This window comes from Erythrolamprus reginae, chromosome 2, assembly GCF_031021105.1.
Source record: "Erythrolamprus reginae isolate rEryReg1 chromosome 2, rEryReg1.hap1, whole genome shotgun sequence".
Lineage (NCBI taxonomy): Eukaryota > Metazoa > Chordata > Lepidosauria > Squamata > Dipsadidae > Erythrolamprus > Erythrolamprus reginae.
Window position 1 is genome coordinate 117,549,977 of NC_091951.1, and position 21,653 is coordinate 117,571,629.

Sequence of the window (21,653 nt, forward strand, 5' to 3'; positions counted from 1 at the left end):
ATTGCATCAGATTTATCAGATGCAATATAAGATCATGTCTTATATTTTTTTGAATCCTGGAATAAGCGCTTGGCCTTATTGCCATGCATTCAAAAGCCTGATGGGGTTTGTTATTAGGGGATGTCTTATTTTGGTCAAATTAAAAATATCATTTTTAATGCAATCATTTCCATAGGGTGTTGCTCACTTTCTCTCCCCCCCCCTGCAAAATTTGGTTCAAAATAAGATAGAACTTACTTAATAACTGCCTATATAGTGGACATTCAAACTACAGTGGTACCTCATAATGCATTATTAATTGTTCTAGGATGCATGACGAGTAAAAAAAAAAAATGAGTACCAAACAATTTTTCCCCATAAGGAATAAGGTACCCTGTTTGTCCCAAAATAAGACATCCCCTAATAACAAACCCCATCAGGCTTTTGAATGCAGGATTCAAAAAAATATAAGTAACATGATCTTATTTTTGGGAAAATACAGTGGTTAATCACAAGACAGCCAACAATGACAAGTTCTAAACTGTGCTGAGTACTAAACAAATGATGAGTATTGGGACAACATTTTTGCATCAAAATGCATTGAGTATCAAATCTGATGAATGTGAAAGCAACTGGGTACCAATGAACCCTCTAATTTTAGAAAACGGCATGCGGCAATTGGAAAGTGCTGTGCGCTGTTCTCTAGTCATGTTTGCAGGTGCGCAGCCTCCGATATTAGAAGTGGTGTGTGGCAGTTGGAAACTGCTGTGCGGTGCTTTCTTGTTACGTGTGCGATCGCACAACTGGGCAACTTAGAGGGAACATTGCTGAGTACCAAAGTAATTATAAATAATGGCGCAGGGAATGTAAATTTTTAACTGATCTCTACACTTACAGGGTTTCCAGTCATGTGATTGAAATGTAAAGACTTCATAATGAGATTCTAAGTTCATTATGGCCATGTGATGTCTTGCTTACTTAGCAATGTCACTTAGCAATAGAGTTACAAGTCCCCATTGGGTTATGTGCATATACTGTTTTGGGATTAGACCGTTATGTTAAACTCTAATACTACAATTGGATGCATTTTTATTTGGGGTCAAGCTGGACAGAACCTAAAGAACCCCCTGGCATCTCTATTTGTAAGATGGCATAGGTAGGAAGTCAGCCTTTATCCAGAGTCTGATGGCTATTCTGAGGCTGCCATTCTCTCTGCATCTGCGCTCTGTATATGTGTATGTGTGTGTGTGTGTGTGTGTGTAAGACACTGTATTTTTGGGTAAACACTATATGGGAATAAGAGAAATTCACCTCCCTGATGTCTTCTGTTCCTAATCCCACATTGATTGATTGATTGATTGACTGATTTCAAAACTGTGGGCTGCCAAATATCCAGCTATGTACAAAATATCCAATAACAAGTTTTTTGAGTGGTTTTCTCTCCGAGTCCTTGGAGAGGGACGGCATATAAATCCAATAAATAAGTAAATAAACCCTCATATTGCTTGTAAAGACACACAAACATAAACGGTTAGTCATACAAAAGCAGAACCTTTTTCTACACAGAAAATTTTGTCACAGGACGTTCATCCTATGAGATGCAAGAAACCCAGCTTCTGCTCAGTAAGATTCTTCCATGGCACTAAAAATAGCATCAAATCATTATTTCTTTTATATTTTAGTCCTAAACATGCCAAATATTTCACATGATGATACAGGAATGCTCCGTATAAAGATATTCATGTATTGGGCAATTTTGGTGTCTCTTTTCTGAATGAACAGTCAACATTTTTAAAATACTATATTTCCCTGTATCCCTGAAGTGTTATTTATAAGCAGCTTATTGAAAAATTCACAAAAACATCTGTACCACTAATTTTTTACTATAGAAATGGAATGTGAACAAACAACCCATACAATTTTGTGCTATTTTCATTCTTTCCTTGAACATTTAATCATGTATTTAGCCATTTGTTTATGAGAAAATACTAAAGATAAAAAATGATGGGTTATACTCACTACAGGAGCATGCCGGCATTCCCGACCACAGTTCTGAAGAATACAAGAAAATAATCATAATTAGTATTTGTGATAGTCTGTGAGCAGTTCTCTGGCCTGACTTGTTTCCTATTGCTATTTACTTCTTTGAACTTACATCATGCCGTGTAAGTTCTGACAAGACTGTTGTGAGTGGTCCTCGACCAACTCTGGTAATGACAGATTCTGAGGAGGATGAGCCAGGCCCATCTTGGTACCCTAAGCCAGTGGTCCTGCCAGTTGATGCAGCGATTAAGAGCGAGGGAGAGATAGAACTGAATGAATCTGACCACCAGAGGTGGCAGATATGCCAATGACAGTAGGGTCTGACTTAAAGGAGGAGAAGACTATGAGCCTTTGTTAGATGCCTGCTTTAGAAGACTACAAAAAGACAAGAACATTTGTATGGGAAAAGGAAGTAGTCTGTAGTTTTTAACTCTAGGGAACTGTTGACCACTCCCAATGTATTTAAAGGTGGCTTCATGGGAAAATCGGGGTGGAGTTTCAATGTTTGTAATGGAGACAGTTTGAGGTTTGGGGGTTCTAGACATACTATGTTAGCACACTGCTATTTCTCTGCTAAAATCCATGGAGTAGAAATGCTCCTGTCTGCGGAATGTCTGGAGGAACTGTAAGTGTGTCTGGGTAACTCATATCTCACCTATGGACTGTTAATTGGCTTTGATCAGCCGGGACTTTTATCTCTTCTTCGCCTTCACTGGGAAAGCGACCAAGATGGACTACAATGCTTGTAAAATGCTGCTTCTTATATAAAAGAGTTTGATTTAAAATAGCATCGAGTGGGATTCTTCCTGGGTTTTCAATCTGCATTGGTCCGGAACAGAACAAAGACTAGACTAATAAAGCAGTTTATGCTGTCAAATTTAGATTTTTAAAAACATTAATTAAATTGAGAACTCTGGTGCAACGATTAAGACATCAGGCTAGAAACCAGGAGACTTAAGTGACCTTGGACGTTTCCCTCTCAATCAGCTCTAGGAATCACTCAGAGGCAAACCACTTCTAAAAAGCTTTGCCAAGAATTAACACTTATTCAAAACATTTAAAAAAAATCAAATTGTGATACTTATTAACTTTGGCTTGTTTTCGCTTTTTTAAAATAGTCTTTCTTCAGCATATTAAAAAATTCCATTTATTTTCACTCCTTAAAATAGTGTTTCATTTCACAAAAGTATAAGATCAAATAAATCACTGGAAAAGAACCATACCTCTACTTCCAACATAGCCTGGATTTGAACTCCACATTTTTGTCCTCTTTCTTTAAGGTCCTTTTCAAAGGGGTCCATCAAGATAATTGATTTCAAGCCTGGTGTTTGTTTTTTTTCTACATGTTCTAGCAGGATTGTGGCTTTTTCAGGTTTATCACAAACTACTATAGTAATATCAGCTAATAAAATAAATTAAATGATACAGATAACTATATTAAAATATAATTGCATTTTTATTTACAAATCACAAGCTATCTAAATTGTGTGACATTTATTCAAAGAAGAATATATATTCCTGAAAATTATAACCCTCTAATTACCACTGCAAATGTATTATTTCTATTGTGTATACAGGGGTACAGAATTTTAAAATTCTGAATCAATAACTTCCCAATTTTCCAGCCCTAAGTCTTTCTCCTTCTTGTCTGGATTATTCTAGCTTTACAATAGTAAACTTTAGAAGGGACTTAGACTGAAGAATTGACTAATTCCTGAATCTATAAGCTGTAATCAAAATGAGGTTCCAAACTCATACTAAATTAAAACCAGTTCAAAATTGTTCTGTTCTAAAATACTGATTCATAGCTTACATAAGACTTTAACCCAAATTATTGGAAGCAATATGCTGACATTGTATAAAAATGCTCAGAGGGGGATGTAAAGCACTGTAAAGGGGTATATAAGTGCTAGTGCTATATTTTAAAATCAGAAAAGAAATTGGCAAACATTTCTGGTATCAAATTAGTCGTGTAAATGTTTACAGGAATTACATTTTAATTTCACTCTGTAAAACACAAAATATTTATCTCTATACAGTGGTCCCTCGATTTTCGCGGGTTCGAATTTCGCGAAAAGTCTATACCACGGTTTTTCAAAAATATTAATTAAAAAATACTTTGCGGTTTTTTTCTCTATACCACAGTTTTTCCCGCCCGATGACATCATACGTTATCGCCAAACTTTTGTCCGCCTTTAATAAATATTTTTAAAATAAACTTTAATAAATAAACATGGTATCTAATAATCTAAATGGTTGCTAAGGTAATGGGAAATTGTAATTTAGGGGTTTAAAGTGTTAAGGGATGGCTTGTGATACTGTTCATAGCCAAAAATAGTGTATTTACTTCCGCATCTTTACTTCGCGGAAATTCGACTTTCGCGGGCGGTCTCGGAACGCATCCCCCATGAAAATCGAGGGAACACTGTATTGTCAATCAGACTTTCTCAACCTGGTCTCTCCAAAGGTCATAGTGATTCATAAACATCAAAAGCTACAGAAAAGGCTCAAAACATAGAATTTTTAAACAATTAATTCCTGTATTGGAAATATCATCTGGATTTTAAGATCTAAATTTAATACTTGAACCTTAATTCTCTGCTACAATTCTAATTACATTGTCATTTTTTTTAAAATTTAAAAACAATATTTTTTTGAGTAAAATGTTACTCCTTTAGATTTTGGAATGAGGACCATTTCAGTAAAACAAAGCTACATGGTTTTCTAGAATCAATTTGGTCTATGTGATCCTGCAAATATTAAATGCAGAGATGTAGCAAAGTAGCAAATTATAAAAATCCAGTAACATAAATTTTATTCCTATATGATCTTTTTAATCCTTCTTCTAATATTTCACTGTGAAATCAAATTTAAAGTGACTTTAAGTTTAAGTTTATTGGATTTATATGCCTTTATTGGATTTATTGGATACTGAAATACATATTTTGAACAACCAGACTCCTGCTTAAGGAACCAAAAAGTATTTGAATAATTTTTCAAACAAATCTATTCTCTTTACCTGTATTAATAATATAACGAATGGATCCAGGGCCTAATGTATCATACAGGGGAACCACAACCATGGAATAGGTATAGCAAGCCAGCTCAGAAATGATCCACTGGAAGAAGATGATAAAATATATAAACAGGAAGAAAAGTTAATACGAGAATTTGGAAATAAGATTACATTTCTTGCAGCCTCACCTCTGGACGGTTTTGGGCAAAGACCCCAATAAATTGATTTGGTGATGATTTGCATCCCTTTTGAATTAAGCCTGATCCCAATGCTTCTGCTCTTTCAGTAACCTAAAAGTAGAAATAAACCACATTAAATTACCAGGTGGAATTAAGTGGGACATTGCCACAAGCTATTTTTTCCAATCCCTTTCAACTTAACACAAAATTGAGAATTGTATTATCAATTAGTTTAGTTGTTGTCTAATCTCAAAGCAGACCCAGCTTCACTTCTTGTTTAAGAAAGTCCCTGCCACACTGATTTCCAATTACTTAATTTCTAGGTGATTCAGAAATGGACTATAGAACAGTACAGGTAGTCCTCAACTTACAATAGCGATGGAGTCCAACGTTTCTGTTATTTTACCCCATCTTACAACCTTTTTTGCTACAATTATTAAGTAAGTCACTGCTGTTGTTAAATTATGATAGTGTCAACCTTCGCTTATGCTGCTGCATTTCCTTTGCTTGGCTGTCAATAGTAACGAGGTGGGTTAGAGATAAGGTGTTGTGAGAGGGAAGCGCACAGGAGGCCCTATGGAGGAGATAAGTTTTGTTTTCCTGGGTGCCAGGAGGAGACCGTTAGAAGAACATTCCAGAAAGGTGACATGGTGTGAAGATGGACCCACCTGACGGTCATGGACAATAAGGATTGGGCATCTACCCAAGGGGGGTGGTAAAAGGAGTTTTTATATATACGCCATTTTCCTCAGACATTGCTTTTCCTTCAATGCATCTAGTTCTGATTTTGATAAATTTACTTTTGAACTTTTTAAAAGAAGGACTCTGAGTTTTATTTGTCTTACATTCTGACTGGCAGCTTGACATTAAGCAAAGTCTGGTGAAACTCACACTTCGCCAGATTCACATAAAGTTCTGCAGCCTTAAGTTTCTTTAGGAACATGTGGCCTTTATCAGGGAAGTCCTAAAGAAACTTAAGGCCGCAGAACTTTATGCGAATCTGGCGAAGTGTAAGTTTCACCAGAGTAAAATTGACTATCTGGGTTACCGCACATCACGCCAAGGAGTGGAGATGGATCCGGAGAAGGTGACGGCAGTCCTGGAGTGGGAGGCCCCGTGAACTAGAAAACAGATGCAGAGTTTTCTAGGTTTTGACAATTTCTACCAACAATTTATTCCAGCATTCTCCCAGATAACGCTGCCGATCACCAACCTGCTGAAAACGAAAGGGGAAGAAAATCCCAAACCTAATGGCCCATTGCAGTGGACCATGGAGTGTCAAGCAGCTTTTGAGAAGTTGAAAAGACTGTTTGCGAGTAAGCCCATTCTCAAACACCCTGATCTAGAGCGGCCTTTTGTGGTGCAGGTAGATGCAAGTGATGTGGCCGTGGGAGCAGTACTGTTACAGGGGGATGAAGAGCAGTGCCTTCGCCTTTGTGCGTACACTTCTACACAACTCACTGAAACTGAACGGAGGTGTGCTGTATGGGAAAAGGAAGCATTCGCAGTGTGGTGGGCCTTACTTTCCTGGAGACATTTTCTAGAAGGGGCTAAGCAACCATTTGAGGTGTGGACTGATCACAAAAACTTAGAGGCTTTGAAGACCCCCAGGAAATTGTCCCCAAAACAAGCTTGGTGGTCGCAGCATTTTAGCCGTTTTAACTTCTCGCTGCGCTATATACCTGGGGGGAACAATTTCATGGTGGATGCTCTTTATAGACTGCCACAGTACAACAGCGGCAGATTGGAAATAGTTCAACTGGTGATCCCGGCATCACAGAGGGCGTGCCCGCCAATTACCAGAGAGCAGAGTTCGAGGAAGGCGGATCTTCCAGATAGTCTGGCTGCGGATCTCCAGAAAGGTCTACAAACTGATGACTGGTTCTTAACTCATCAAGGAGACTGTTCCCAGCGAAGTGGACTGGCGTGGATAGGATCCCGAGTGTATCTTCCAGCTTCAATGAGAACCAGGATATTGGAAAGGGGCCATGATTCTAAGGGGGCTGGGCATTTTGCATTCTTAAAGACTTTACATCTGCTGAGAAGGCAGTTTTGGTGGCCTTCCATGAAAAAAGGACATTGAGGCTTATGTGGCAAGCTGCCCTGTATGTGCGGCAGCAAAGTGATCCCCGGGTTGGCCCCAAGGACTGTTGCAAACTGTGGCAAGACCCGGGGCACCCAGGAAAGACATTTCTATGGATTTTATTGTGGATCTACCTGAGAGTGGGGGAAATACAATTATTTGGTTTGTAACTGACCTTTTCTCCAAACAGGTTCACTTTGTGGCTTCCCAAAAATCCCCACCTCAAAAACTCTAGCAAAAATGTTCATACAACACATGTACCGTCTCTATGGAATTCCTGAGAGGGTCATTTCAGACCGAGGGGTACAGTTCACCTCGTATTTTTGGAAGGAATTTTTGGGTTATTGGGTACCAAGCAGGGGCTTAGTTCAGCCCACCACCCTCAAACGAACGGGGTATGTGAACGTGCTAACTCCGTACTAGAGCAGTACCTTAGGTGTTACTTGAATTATCAACAGGATAATTGGAGCGAACTTCTACCATTCGCAGAGGTTGCATATAACAACTCACTGCGTAGTAGTACAGGGTTCACGCCTTTTAAATTGGTGAATGGTCAGGAATTTGTACCTATCCCGGAACTACCCCAGGATGAGCCAAAGCATCCACCCTTAAAGGAATGGGTAGTACAATTGAAGGCAAATTGGCCTGTAGCTCGTAAGGTGCTGGATGAGGCCCATGATGCCCAGAGGCACAAGACAACAAAAGGAGAAGAGCTGCAGTGGACTACAAAGTGGGAGATAGAGTTTACCTTTCTACGAAGTTTTTGCGGACCACACAGAAGTCAAAGAAATTGGGTGCTCAGTATGTGGGTCCTTTCCCTATTGTGCAGGTGGTGAATTCGGTAGCTATGAAATTAGAGTTACCGAAAACGTTAAGGAAAATCCACCCAGTGTTCCATGTAAGCTTACTAAAACCGGAATGCACTTGTGACTTGCGTCCTGCTCATGCAGACCCCCCTCCCCCTTTGCTCATTGAGGGAAAGCAACATTTTGAGGTTAAGGAAGTGCTTGATTCAAGGAAACATAGGGGCAAAATCTAATATTTAGTGGAGTGGAAACATTTCCCTGCTTCCCATGCTGAATGGGTCGATGAGAAGCACATGAATGCCCAGAGAGAAATTGATTGGTTTAAAGCGAAGTTCCCTGATAAACCCTGATGTATAAATGTATATATTGGTTGTTGTTTCTTTTCTCCTTTCTTTTGTAGGACTAAAGTCCCTGTTTCAGGGGGTCCGAATGTCAACCTTCGCTTATGCTGCTGCATCTTTCTTGCTTGGTTGTCAATAGTAACGAGGTGGGTTAGAGATAAGGTGTTGTGAGAGGGAAGCGCACAGGAGGCCCTATGGAGGAGATAAGTTTTGTTTTCCTAGGTGCCAGAAGAGACCGTTAGAAGAACATTCCAGAAAGGTGACGTGGTGTGAAGATGGACCCACCTGACGGTCATGGACAATAGGGATTGGGCATCTACTCAAGGGGTGGTGGTAAAAGGGGTTTTGATATATGCTTGTATCGCACAATTTTCTTCAGACTTTGCTTTTCCTTCAATGCATCTAGTTCTGATTTTAATAAATTTATTTTTGAACTTTTTAAAAATGGAATCTGAGTTTTATTTGTCTTACATTCTGACTGGCAGCTTGACAGGTAGTAACATAGTTGTTAACTGACACTGGCTTCTTCATTGACTTTATTTGTCAGAAAGTCACAAGAGGTGATCACACGACCCCAGGACATTGCAACCATCATCCCAGCGACCGGTTAGGTACCACAGAGTTGGCCTTCTCCGGGTCCCGTCGACTAAACAATGTCGTTTGGTGGGACCCAGGAGAAGAGCCTTCTCTGTGGCGGCCCCGACCCTCTGGAACCAGCTCCCCCAGAGATCAGAACTGCCCCCACCCTCCTTGCCTTTCATAAAGTTCTTGAAACCCACCTCTGCCGTCAGGCATGGGGGAACTGAGACATCTCCCCCGGGCCTATACAGTTTATACATGGTATGTTTGTGTGTATGCTTGCTTTTAATAATGGGGTTTTTAGTGTTTTTTTTAATTATTAGATTTGTTCTTACATTTTCTTTGTTATTGTTGTGAGCTGCCCCGAGTCTATGGAGAGGGGCGGCATACAAATCTAATAAATAATAATAATAATAATAATAATAATAATAATAATAATAATAATAATAAATAGGAGTCAGTTGCTAAAGTCTGAATTTTGATCATGTAACCATGGGGATGCTGTAATGGTAGTGTGAAAAACAGTCATAAATCCCTTTTTTCAGTGCCATTGTAACTTCAAAAGGTGATTAATGTCATTACTGCAAGCAGAGTCTACTTGAAAAAGTGCTTCTTACAAAGTAAATAATAGATGAGGTTTATTGTGTATCCTTACAGTAAATTTTGAGTATTTGGGGAGTAGGGAAGGCACATCAGCAGCCTCTATAATATTCTGCTCTGTTAATGCAATCATCCCTAACCAGGTAATATCTTACTTAGTTATCCAATCAGGGTGCAATAGAAAAAATATTTCACATTCATGATAAACTACTTCTGAAACTCAAATCCTATGGCATCTCTGGATCCCTACATGATTGGATAACCACGTTCCTGTCAGACAATAGGGAGCGCTATCTAATCCCGTTCCTGTTAACAGCGGTGTACCTCAAGGCAATGTACTAGGACCAACACTCTTTATACTCTATATACATGACCTTTGCGATCATATTACAACTGGCTGTGTTCTCTTGATGTAAAACTCTTCAACACCTCCGACAACATTGCTACCCTTCAAAAAGACCTTGACTTGGTGTCAGAATGGTTAAACATCTGGCAACCAACCAACAAATGCTCTATCCTGCACATTGGCAAAAAGAATCAGAACACCAAATATAAGCTGAATAAACAAGACCTTTCAGATGACCCTCACTCAGAGCTCAGAATACTCATATCAAATAACCTAAGTGCCAAAGCCCACTGGAACAACATAGCCAAAAAGGCTTATGTAGCTTCTTCTCCAGTAACATCACACTACTAACTAGAGCATACAAAACATTCGCCAGACTAATCCTTGAATACAACTCATCTGTCTGGAACCCACACCGCATATTGGACATAAATACATTAGAAAGTATCCAGAGATACTTTACAAGAAGAGCCCTCCACTCCTCTACCTGCAACAGATTACCTTAGGCAACCAAACTTGAAATGCTGGGCTTAGAAAGCTTAGAACTACGTCGCTTTCGGCACAACACAAGCATAGTTAATAAAATTATCTGCCACAACATCCTTCCTGTAAATGAGTACTTCAGCTTCAACTACAACAATACATGAGCATACAACAGATAGAAACTCAAAGTGAACCACCCCAAACTTGACTGTAGAAAATACGACTTTAGCAACAGAGTGGTTAATGCCTGGAACTCACTACCTGACTCTGTAGTTTTGTCACCAATCCCCAAACCTTTACCCTTAGACTGTCCACTGTTGACCTCATAGGATTCCTAAGAAGTCAGTAAGGGGCATGCATTAGAGCACCATCTTGCCTACTGTCCCTGTCCTAATGTTCCCTCTTATCAGTACTCATCTTATGTATATAAACAATGTTATATCTATGTATATTATAAATACATACTTGACAAAACAAATAAACAACATTACAGTCCCATTTTTTTCTCTTGTTCAATTAAGAGAAAAAGTAATAATATCAATCTTACCTCTTTATAGGATAACCATTGATAAGGTTGATTAGGATTCCTAAATCCTAAGCAGGGACCATTTTCTAGAGAGAGAAAACATTAACATCAGGAGTAGTTAAGTGCGATAAGCCATTTTCAAAGCTGCTTAATAATGCATTTCCTGTTGGCCTATGTATATCTCAGCAGAACAGTATATTTAAAAATAGACAAGTGCTGTGTCAGCCATCCAAGTATTTGTATCAAGGATCATCAAACACAAAGGAGAGTTGTGTTGACAAATGGGATTTCATTTTTTTTTTTTACAATTCCAGCAATGACAATTATTTTTGATGTAAGACCGTGACATGACATGAAGCACATACTCTCTTAACATTTAGCTTTTTTTATATAGTATTACAATGAGTTAATCAAAATTGGCTTCCATTCTAAATAATATCCTTTTGGTTTTGGCGTGTCCTATAACATAATCAATATTCATTAAAGCCATGATGGAGCTGCTTTATGTCAGGAGTGGTAAGGTCTTTTACTACCATGTTTTCCTGAAAATAAGACCCTATATTATTCTTTTTGTACCCTGAAACAAGCCATTGGTCTTATTGCCATGCTCTCAAAAGCCCTATTGGGTTTATTACCAGGGGATGTCTTATTTTGGAGGAAACAGGGTAGTTATAGATTTTATTAAAAGGCACAAGCTGTTTTCTATGACATCTCATTCATCAACTGTATGGAATTAATTGGAAAAGGTGCTATCATACTCCATGGAATTACACAGCTCTCCTCCTACAAGTGTTAAGGTATAATTGCTACTTATTAATTTGATTTACAGATGATATGTAAGTTGTTCAGAATCAGCAGGTTTTAATATTGACAATAGCCCATTTAGCCCATTAAAATAAAATAATCAATATTTCCCTGCACTTTTTGGCTTTCTATCTCAACATATATAGCCCAAATAGTTGAATAAAAATTCTGTAAATTACCTAAAATAACCACGCAATTATGAAAGATTCCAAGAGAACCTTTGTGGCCCTACAACTGAAAAAATGTCAGACTAATCTCATTGATTTCTTTGACTATGTCACAAAGGTGTTGGATGAAGGTGGTACTGTGGATATTGCCTATCTGGACTTCAGCAAAGCCTTTGATACGGTTCCACATAAAGAGCTAATAGATAAATTAGTGAAGATTGGACTTAATCCCTGGATAGTTCAGTGGATTTGCAGCTGGCTGAAGCGTAGACATCAGAGAGTTGTTGTTAATGGTGAGTATTCTGAGCAGAGGACAGGTTACAAGCGGTGTGCCACAAGGGTCTGTTCTGGGTCCTATTCTTTTTAATATGTTTGTGAGTGATATAGGGGAAGGTTTGGTAGGGAAGGTTTGCCTATTTGCCGATAACTCTAAAGTGTGCACTAGGGTTGATATTCCTGGAGGCGTCGGTAATATGGTAAATGATTTAGCTTTACTAGATAAATGGTCAAAGCAATGGAAACTGCAGTTTAATGTTTCCAAATGTAAAATAATGCACTTGGGGACAAGGAATCCTCAATCTGAGTATTGTATTGGCAGTTCTGTGTTAGCAAAAACTTCAGAAGAGAAGGATTTAGGGGTAGTGATTTCTGACAGTCTCAAAATGGGTGAGCAGTGTGGTCGGGCGGTAGGAAAAGAAGTAGGATGCTTGGCTGCATAGCTAGAGTTATAACAAGCAGGAAGAGAGAGATTGTGATCCCGCTGTATAGAGCGCTGGTGAGACCACATTTGGAATACTGTGTTCAGTTCTGGAGACCTCACCTACAAAAAGATATTGACAAAATTGAACGGGTCCAAAGACGGGCTACAAGAATGGTGGAAGGTCTTAAGGCATAAAATGTATCAGGGAAGACTTAATGAACTCAATCTGTATAGTCTGGAGTTCAGAAGGAAAAGGGGGGACATGATAGAAACATTTAAATATGTTAAAGGGTTAAATAAGGTTCAGGAGGGAAGTGTTTTTAATAGGAAAGTGAACAGAAGAACAAGGGGACACAATCTGAAGTTAGTTGGGGGAAAGATCAAAAGCAACATGAGAAAATATTATTTTACTGAAAGAGTAGTAGATCCTTGGAACAAATTTCTAGTAGACGTGGTTGGTAAATCCACAGTAACTGAATTTAAACATGCCTGGGATAAACATACAGTATATCCATCCTAAGATAAAATACAGGAAATAGTATAAGGGCAGACTAGATGGACCATGAGGTCTTTTTCTGCCGTCAATCTTCTATGTTTCTATAATAAGAGTGATCTGTTTCCTAATTGTGATTAAAAATTTGATTTCCATATTTATGCTATTACAGCAGTAAAATACCATGTGTATTGAAGGTCCTATTAGTCCTTCTAAACGAAGGTTAATTCCTGTAACTGTCCCTGAGGTAAGTTTAGGCACACTCAACAACAAAGTTTAACTGCCCCAAAAACTGAAGTATCATGTAAACACAGTTACTTTATCCAAGCATCTACACCTGTCTTTTGTAGTAGCTGGAGTTTCATAGAAAACTGTAACAATATTATTGCTTATAATAAATTCCGTATAATCAAAGATTTTCTTTCAAAAACTTACCGGATATATTAAAACCCCTTCTAAAAACTTCATACATGGTCCTTGCATCATCATAGTAATGAGTTAGCAAATGGGTATTGTCACCAATTACAGACCTCCGTGCACCATTCCTGCCCTACAATGAAATATAGATAAGTTCATATCAGGGAGCTATAAATGTGAAATGATACAGGTAGTCCTCAAGTTACAACAGTTCATTTAGTGACCGAAGTTACAACAGCACTGAAAAAGTTGTAACTTTAGAGACAGTTCATTTAGTGCCATGGTCAAATGAATTCCATTCAAATGCTTGACAATTTTATTTATTTTATTTATTTATTTATTGCATTTTTATGCCGCCCTTCTCCTTAGACTCAGGACGGCTTACAACATATTAGCAATAGCTAATTGGTTCATATTTATGAGGGTTGCAGTGTCTAGGGGTCACATGAAACCCATTTGCAACATAATAACAAGCAAAGTCAATGAGTAAGCCAGATTGTCTTAACAACTGTGTTACTAATTTAACAACTGCAGTGATTCGCTTAAGAAATGTGGTATGAAAAGTCATAAAATGGGGCAAAACCTCTTAACTGATTTCTCACTAAGCAACATACATTTGGGGCTAACTTGTGGTCATCGGTCAAGGACGGTCTGTATACAATGCAGGTGTATTATATCAGTAGCTAGATCCTGATTCCAGTTTCAGGAAGTTTACAGAAGCCATTAAAATTGCACTTTGAAATAACGGAACCTTGCCTAATATTTTTTTAATCCTCGGACAAACTGAAGTTTTCTAAGATTCACCATTAGTAATTCTGAGCTTCCTTGCCTCTTAAATGTCTCTCCTGGTGTCAAAATGTATGCTGCAAGTAATTCAATGTAAAACACTGGCTTTACATTTGTACTTTACAATATTATTCTGTAAAATTTGAGTGAGGAGACTATGTAACACATCAATAATATTTTATTAATTACTAGGTTCGGTGTTAGCACATGTGCACAATTCCTTTGTTTTAAATGCTGGGAATGCACTGCTAAAACACTTATGACAAGCAGATCCGTAAATATTTTTCCTTACTGTGCCTCGGGCAAATCCCCAAAATAAAAAGATAAAGTGAATTCACCATCCATCTGTGCATGGGCACATATATATGAATTGGAATATATCTGTGTTTACCCACACTCACATCCACACCAGGGAAATAATCCCTCTCAAATTTTAACTGACATTGTAGGGTTATCTTTAATTTATAAAATATGAAGACCATTAAATTTATCCATGATAATAGAATAAATACGTGGGGTTGTTTTTAATCATTCTGTTTGCATATTCAATTTTTATATAGAGAGATTTGGTAGCTCAGGAGAAAAAAAAATAACCAGGCTGAAACATAGACCAATCTCAGTTTTGACGCCCAAAAGATTCTTTCTCTCAATAGAATCCCTCCTTGAACACTCCATGTCTTCAACCATGGCTTTAAAGAATAAGATATAGAGTCATAGAAATTATTCAGCCAAAGAATTCTCTAATCTATCAATAACTGAGAGGTATCTCCAGATAAACTCAAATTTTCAAAAGGTGGGATCATTAAAAAACTGAAATATAAATATGACAAATTTGGTTGCAAGTATTGAATGGGCCAAAAATTAGTAAGGAATGCAAAAGAATTTCAGCGGAGTATCCAGAATTTGAATAGTGTTTCTAAAAAATGAATGTTATCATTTCAGATACTTTTCATTTAAAAATTGTAGAATATTCATGCAAGAATCAGCTGCAGATATGAAATACATCCAGAAATGAAGAAATCCAGTACCAAATAATTTGAAACTTTAAACTTAAAATAAATTCAAATATGACTATAGAAGGAGAATATGTCCAGAAAAGTTGTTATAGGCAAATTCTGTGGTTTAACATTTTGTTTTCAAAATGGCCAATCAACTTAGGTGACTGTTAAATGATGTACAAAATGTGAAGCTTTTCAAATTGGAAATGCCTTTTTTGAATTTGAATCAGTTGATTTGTGTTGAAAACAATGTCAGGCTTAAAACACTTCCAGAAGGCCATTTTGAATGCAAATGAACATTTAGAACTCAAAACAATTCCTTCAAAATGACTGAATTCTGGTCATTTCAAATTTAAACCATTCAAGTTTGAAATACTTTGCACTTCACAAATACTAAAATAAAGAAAATGCATTTAAAATTTTTTGTTAATATTTTATAATTAAAACATATAAGGATATATCCTATAGTGCACTGCAGTAGTTAAGAACTGAGGACAGAAAAACCTGGATTCAAACTGCCAGTCAAACACAAAACTCTCTAAATAAATGTAGCCAGTTACTCTCTCAATCCAACCAATCTCTCAGTGTAGGAATAAAATAAGGAGAGGTATAATAAACTCCAGGAATTTAAGATAAATTGCCATGAATTCCTGGATGAAATGCAAAAAAAAACAAATAAGTATTGATTCGATTGCTGGGATGAAAAATGGTATATTAAATTGGTTATTATTTTAAATCTATATACTGTATGGTGTTGTTCTTTTTGCTAAATTGTCCTTTCTATTTGAACCATACCCATTTTACTGAATGCCTAATGTTTTTCCTCAAGAAAAATGGCAGTTATATCCTGGATTAAACAACCCAATTAATACAGCAATGGGCAAGGAACATCTCAAAATAACATTTTTGAATAATCAAGTTAACCCTCCCAAGCACAATCAAATAATGTATGTGTACCATTTCCAAAGTAAATGAAATACATTTTAAAATGAGGCAATAACGATGATTCGCAGATACTATACAGTGGTACCTCAAGATACGAACCCCTCGTCTTACAAACAACTCGTGATACGAACCCGGGGTTCAGAAAAATTTTGCCTCTTCTTACGAACTTTTTTCGAGTTACGAACCGGCGTTCGGAGACTGCTGGGAAGCGGCGCGGCTGTTTTAAAAGGTGACAGCCGGGCGGCGGGGCTTCCCAGAAGCCTCCCGAATGCCGGTTCGTAACTCGAACAAAGTTCGTAAGAAGAGGCAAAAATTTTCTGAACCCTGGGTTCGGTTCGGGGGGGTGCTGGGAAGCCCCCCAGGCCGGCTGCGACCTTTTAAAACAGCCGCGCGGCTTCCCAGCTGTCTCCTGAAGCCGAACGCCAAAGCCGAACTTCCGCATTCGGCGTTCGGAAACAGCTGGGAAGCCGCGCGGCTGTTTTAAAAGGTCGCAGCCGGCCTGGGGGGCTTCCCAGCACCCCCCGAACCCCAAACCCGGGTTCAGGGGGGTGCTGGGAAGCCCCCCAGGCCGGCTGTCACCTTTTAAAACAGCCGCGCGGCTTCCCAGCAGTTGCCGAAAGCCGTTTTTTTGTGGGGGTTTTTTTGGTTGCATGGATTAATTGACTTTACATTGTTTCCTATGGGAAACAATGTTTCATCTTACGAACCTTTCATCATACGAACCTCCTCCTTGCACCAATTAAGTTTGTATCATGAGGTATTACTGTAAAAGGAATCTCAATAGCTTAATTAGTTTCTTTTGTCTGTACTTTTACAAATATATCTCCAAGGATTACACAGCATATTTCAAACAAATAAATAACCAAAAAAATCTTAAGACAATTGATTGCATCATCCATGTTATTCAGGAAACCTACCCAATAAAACTCATCCATTAATATGTACCATATTTTTCAAAGAGTATCTTTTTTTAAAGATGTTTTTCCTGAATCAGATTTCAATTTCCCATATTCTGCTATAATTAACTGGATTATTAACCAACACCAAGCTAATTAAATGCTGAAGTGTTATTTGCAGATTCTGATTTTTTCTAATAAGCAGATAAGGGACATAACCTTAATTCATACAGTTCCACAGAGCTAACCTCACTCTTGTGCTGACAAGTTTTTTTCCTGAAATATTAGCAAATATTGCTAAGACAATATTTGACCAAAGAATCAAGTCATCTATTAAACAGACAAATACATCATCACACAAAGAATATATCCTATAAATTGCATACTATGAATCATGTGCAGACTCTTTTCGTGTACCTAAACATGAATATCACATTTTGTAGGACATGAAACATGCCTTTCTGGGTCAGCCATTGCACTAATTATTAGATGGACAGGCCAGAACATTTACAAATCTACTCATGGATATTATCAAAAAATCAATGTAATAAACAGAACAGCATCTGCTAATAAAAACACTGCTGAGAAAAGGCATGTTATAAAATTCAATTTTATCAATCCTCACCTCAATTTCTTCTGATTGTTTTAGGAGATCGCATGGTGGTTTTACTGCTTTGGGACGATTGACAAGCCAATATGTGATGATAGCTGCAAAGGCACCAATGCCCACCAAAGTAGAAGTTGGCAGGCTTCGGAAAAACTGGCTAAAGTCTTCACATTCTGGAAGGCGTAAATTCCTTAGAATTTCTTGTGCTTGCATCTTTTCAAAGACTGAAATGACTACCTCTGCAGAGAAGAAATAATGAAATTAAGTTGACACGGTATAACAATTGAAGAGCAGAGAAAGAATGCTCCATAAGGTTGAAGGCCAAAAGTCAACTTACAATCTCAGCACAATAAATCACAGTGCAATTGTTAAAATGTTCCCAGACTTAAATTAGTTAAACAGAAGCCAAGGGGCTGACCTAAACATTACTTTTAAAACGGATTGATTACGTGCCATCAAGTTGGTGTTGACTCTTAGTGATTACATAGATTTTCTGCAGAAACTTTCAAAATAGGGATACAACTTTCTATTCTGATATCTATTATGAGAAGACAAGAAGGGATTGATGGAAACTAACCATGGAGAAAAGAAACTTAGAAGAAATTTCCTAACAGTGAGAACAATCAACTACTAGTGGAACAGCTTGCCTTCAAAAATTGTGAGGTTCTGTGTTCTATGATTGGTTCTTTCAAACACTTCCTGTGAGGTTTGAAGCCACTGTGAAGTGAGAGTCTTGTTTGTTTGTTTGTTAATGTATTTATTTATTGCACATTTACACTACCAAATCTGGAGCCAGCTGTGTTTATATACATAAATATAAAACAGATATATAATTAATAATAATTTATTAGATTTGTATGCCGACCCTTTCCGAGGACTCGGGGTGGCTCAATTACAACTGCCAATCAATAAAAACAATGAATTAACAATCACATGCACTAGTTGTAATCAATCATGGCAAAACAGTACTGTACTTCAAAAGCCCTATCTTGGCAGCTCTAAAAGAGTGGGGAAATATTGTCTGAAGATTCCCACAGTTCTCATTTCTCATATGTGGGGAATACCAAGAATCCCTAACAAAAATATGCAGATAGGATGGGTTAATTCTACCCTAAGTAAATGCTCTGAACAAACCAGGGAAATAAGAAACCCCTGGGAGTTAATACAATGACCACAATAAGGGTCCACAATAGGTTGAAGTGGTTGTTACACATTAGCATACAGGCTTCTGTCACTTGAAACAATTGTATTTGTTGTGTTCTATAAAACACCGGTCACCAACCGGTGGTCCGTGGACCACCGGTGATCTGCGAGAAAATTTTGGTGGTCTGCAGAAAAATTATTTGCATTTTTAATATTGCACTAAATCAGGGGTTCTACTTCTCAGACAGATCCAAATTTGAACTGAACCAGCTGCTTTGCCAAGTCTTTCTCATGGTGGCTGCTTAACTGCAACAACTGCTTCCTGTTGGGGATGTAAGGAGCTTGGGTGAGCAGACAAGGAGTGGCTGGCAGGGGAGGGGCGAGTAGAGGCTGTCGAGGTGCCCTTTGACGTTAGTGACATAAGGTTGGCCATACTGACCCAGCCACATGACCACCTAGCCAAGCCCACCCAGCTGGTCATTAGGCAGATCATATTAGATTTAAAATTACGAATTTAGTGGTCCCTGAAGTCTGAAAGGTTGGGGACCCCTGCTATAAAACACATTGCAGCAGTCTAGTCAATGAACTTCTGGTTCCCAGAATATATTCTGCTTCACAGTATTTCTAAAAAAAGAAATAGGACATTTGCCACTTAATTGCCAGTCTTTTTTTAATTTGTCCAAATTTAAAATACAGTACAAAATTGGGGAAAAGAAAAAACAAACAAACAAACATCAAACACTGACAATACATGTAAAAACCATGTGTACAAAATATAACAAATGACAAATATATTATTAGCACTAAAGTTAAATATGAATTGTCCACCATGGCTGAATGCCAAAAAATATGTATGATATATCTGGTACATTCTCCCCGCTTATATAACAGATCTACAAGTAATTAGAAACTTTTATCATTTATGTTTAATAAAAGTATTATGTTTCATTTTTTAAAAATCACCAGTTTTCATCTATGTGAAAATTTAATTTATCTAACAATCCAACACCACCATTATCTATTCACTATATATAAAACAGTCAACAAGTAACCCCAAGGATGAAACTAATCTTTGAAGCCCTCTGTTTAGCATTAGTAATTATTTTATTTACTGCAAAGAAAGTCCACAAACCACTTCCAATCTCATATAAATTTTCTAATCCATCTCTAATACCGTTAATTTTTCACCATCTCTGCCAGTTCAGTAAATTTTAAAGTTCATTCCCCAATGGTAGGCATCTCTTTTTCTTTCTAATACCTAGCATATAACTGCCAGTCTTTTTGACTAAAATAATGTATATACTAGCTCTAGATTATTGTGTATGTGTGGTATCGCCTCTCCTGTGGCAACAAACTCTTACTAAGAGAAGATACTGTCAAAACAAATTCATTTCTTTGCTGCCATGGTCTATATAATGTGATGTTTTTCATTTTGAATATTAAATATATTCAAATATATATTTAGTATATATATATATATAGTATATATATATATATATATATTAGTATAGCTGATAGGGAGGTATATAAAATGAGACAGAAGGAGGCGAAACAGATAATATATGCTGCTAAAGCCTCAAAAGAGGAAGAAATTGCCAAATCTGTAAAGAAGGGGGATAAAACCTTCTTCAGATATATTAATGATAAGAAGAAGAAAAACTGCGGCATCACGAAGCTTAGTACCGGGAATAATACATGCATTAATGGGAATAAGGAGATCGCTGACCATTTCAATAGCTACTTCTGTTCAGTTTTCTCAAAAGACACCTTACAAAATAATACTATAGAGGGATATAGCATTGCTTCCAGCTGTATGGATTCAGCTCCAGTGATCTTAGAAGCCGATGTCTTAGAAGAACTTGAACAATTAAAGATAAATAAGGCAATGGGTCCAGATGGCATCCACCCCAGAGTTCTTAAAGAACTCAGATCTGTCATTGCTACCCCCCTGACTGATTTGTTTAACCAATCCTTGTTAACAGGAGAAGTTCCTGAGGATTGGAGAATGGCCAGTGTTGTGCCTATTCACAAGAAGGGCAGTAGAGAAGAAGCTGGTAACTACAGGCCAGTTAGCTTGACATCAGTTGTAGTTAAAATGATGGAGACTCTACTCAAAAAGAGGATAAATCAGCACCTAAAAAACAATAACTTATTAGACCCAAATCAGCATGGCTTTACTGAAGGCAAATCATGTCAGACTAATCTCATTGATTTCTTTGACTATGTCACAAAGGTGTTGGATGAAGGTGGTGCTGTGGATATTGCCTACCTGGACTTCAGCAAAGCCTTTGATACGGTTCCACATAAAGAGCTGATAGATAAATTAGTGAAGATTGGACTTAATCCCTGGATAGTTCAATGGATTTGCAGCTGGCTGAAGCGTAGACATCAGAGAGTTATTGTTAATGGCGAGTATTCTGAGTAGAGTCAGGTTACAAGCGGTGTGCCACAAGGATCTGTTCTGGGTCCTATTCTTTTTAATATATTTGTGAGTGACATAGGGGAAGGTTTGGTAGGGAAGGTTTGCCTATTTGCCGATGACTCTAAAGTGTGCAATAGGGTTGATATTCCTGGAGGCGTCTGTAATATGGTAAATGATCTAGCTTTACTAGATAAATGGTCTAAGCAATGGAAACTGCAGTTTAATGTTTCCAAATGTAAAATAATGCACTTGGGGAAAAGGAATCCTCAATCTGAGTATTGTATTGGCAGTTCA

The 21,653-nt window shown here is 37.7% G+C and overlaps 1 protein-coding gene across 5 annotated transcripts in view; it reads right to left on the reverse strand.

Annotated features, from left to right (window-relative positions):
* ACSL6 (acyl-CoA synthetase long chain family member 6) overlaps positions 1-21,653 on the reverse strand; it is a 118,147-nt gene that overhangs the window by 36,917 nt on the left and 59,577 nt on the right. For all 5 annotated transcript variants that reach the window (XM_070739281.1, XM_070739280.1, XM_070739279.1 and 2 more), the window contains exons 2-8: positions 17,813-18,033; positions 13,581-13,695; positions 11,003-11,067; positions 5,227-5,328; positions 5,042-5,141; positions 3,246-3,424; positions 1,999-2,031 (exon numbers count right to left, since the gene is read on the reverse strand). In XM_070739281.1, coding sequence (XP_070595382.1) covers positions 1,999-2,031; positions 3,246-3,424; positions 5,042-5,141; positions 5,227-5,328; positions 11,003-11,067; positions 13,581-13,695; positions 17,813-18,007 — 789 coding nt within the window. In that variant the 5' untranslated portion in view covers positions 18,008-18,033. The remainder of the gene's footprint in view (positions 1-1,998; positions 2,032-3,245; positions 3,425-5,041; positions 5,142-5,226; positions 5,329-11,002; positions 11,068-13,580; positions 13,696-17,812; positions 18,034-21,653) is intronic.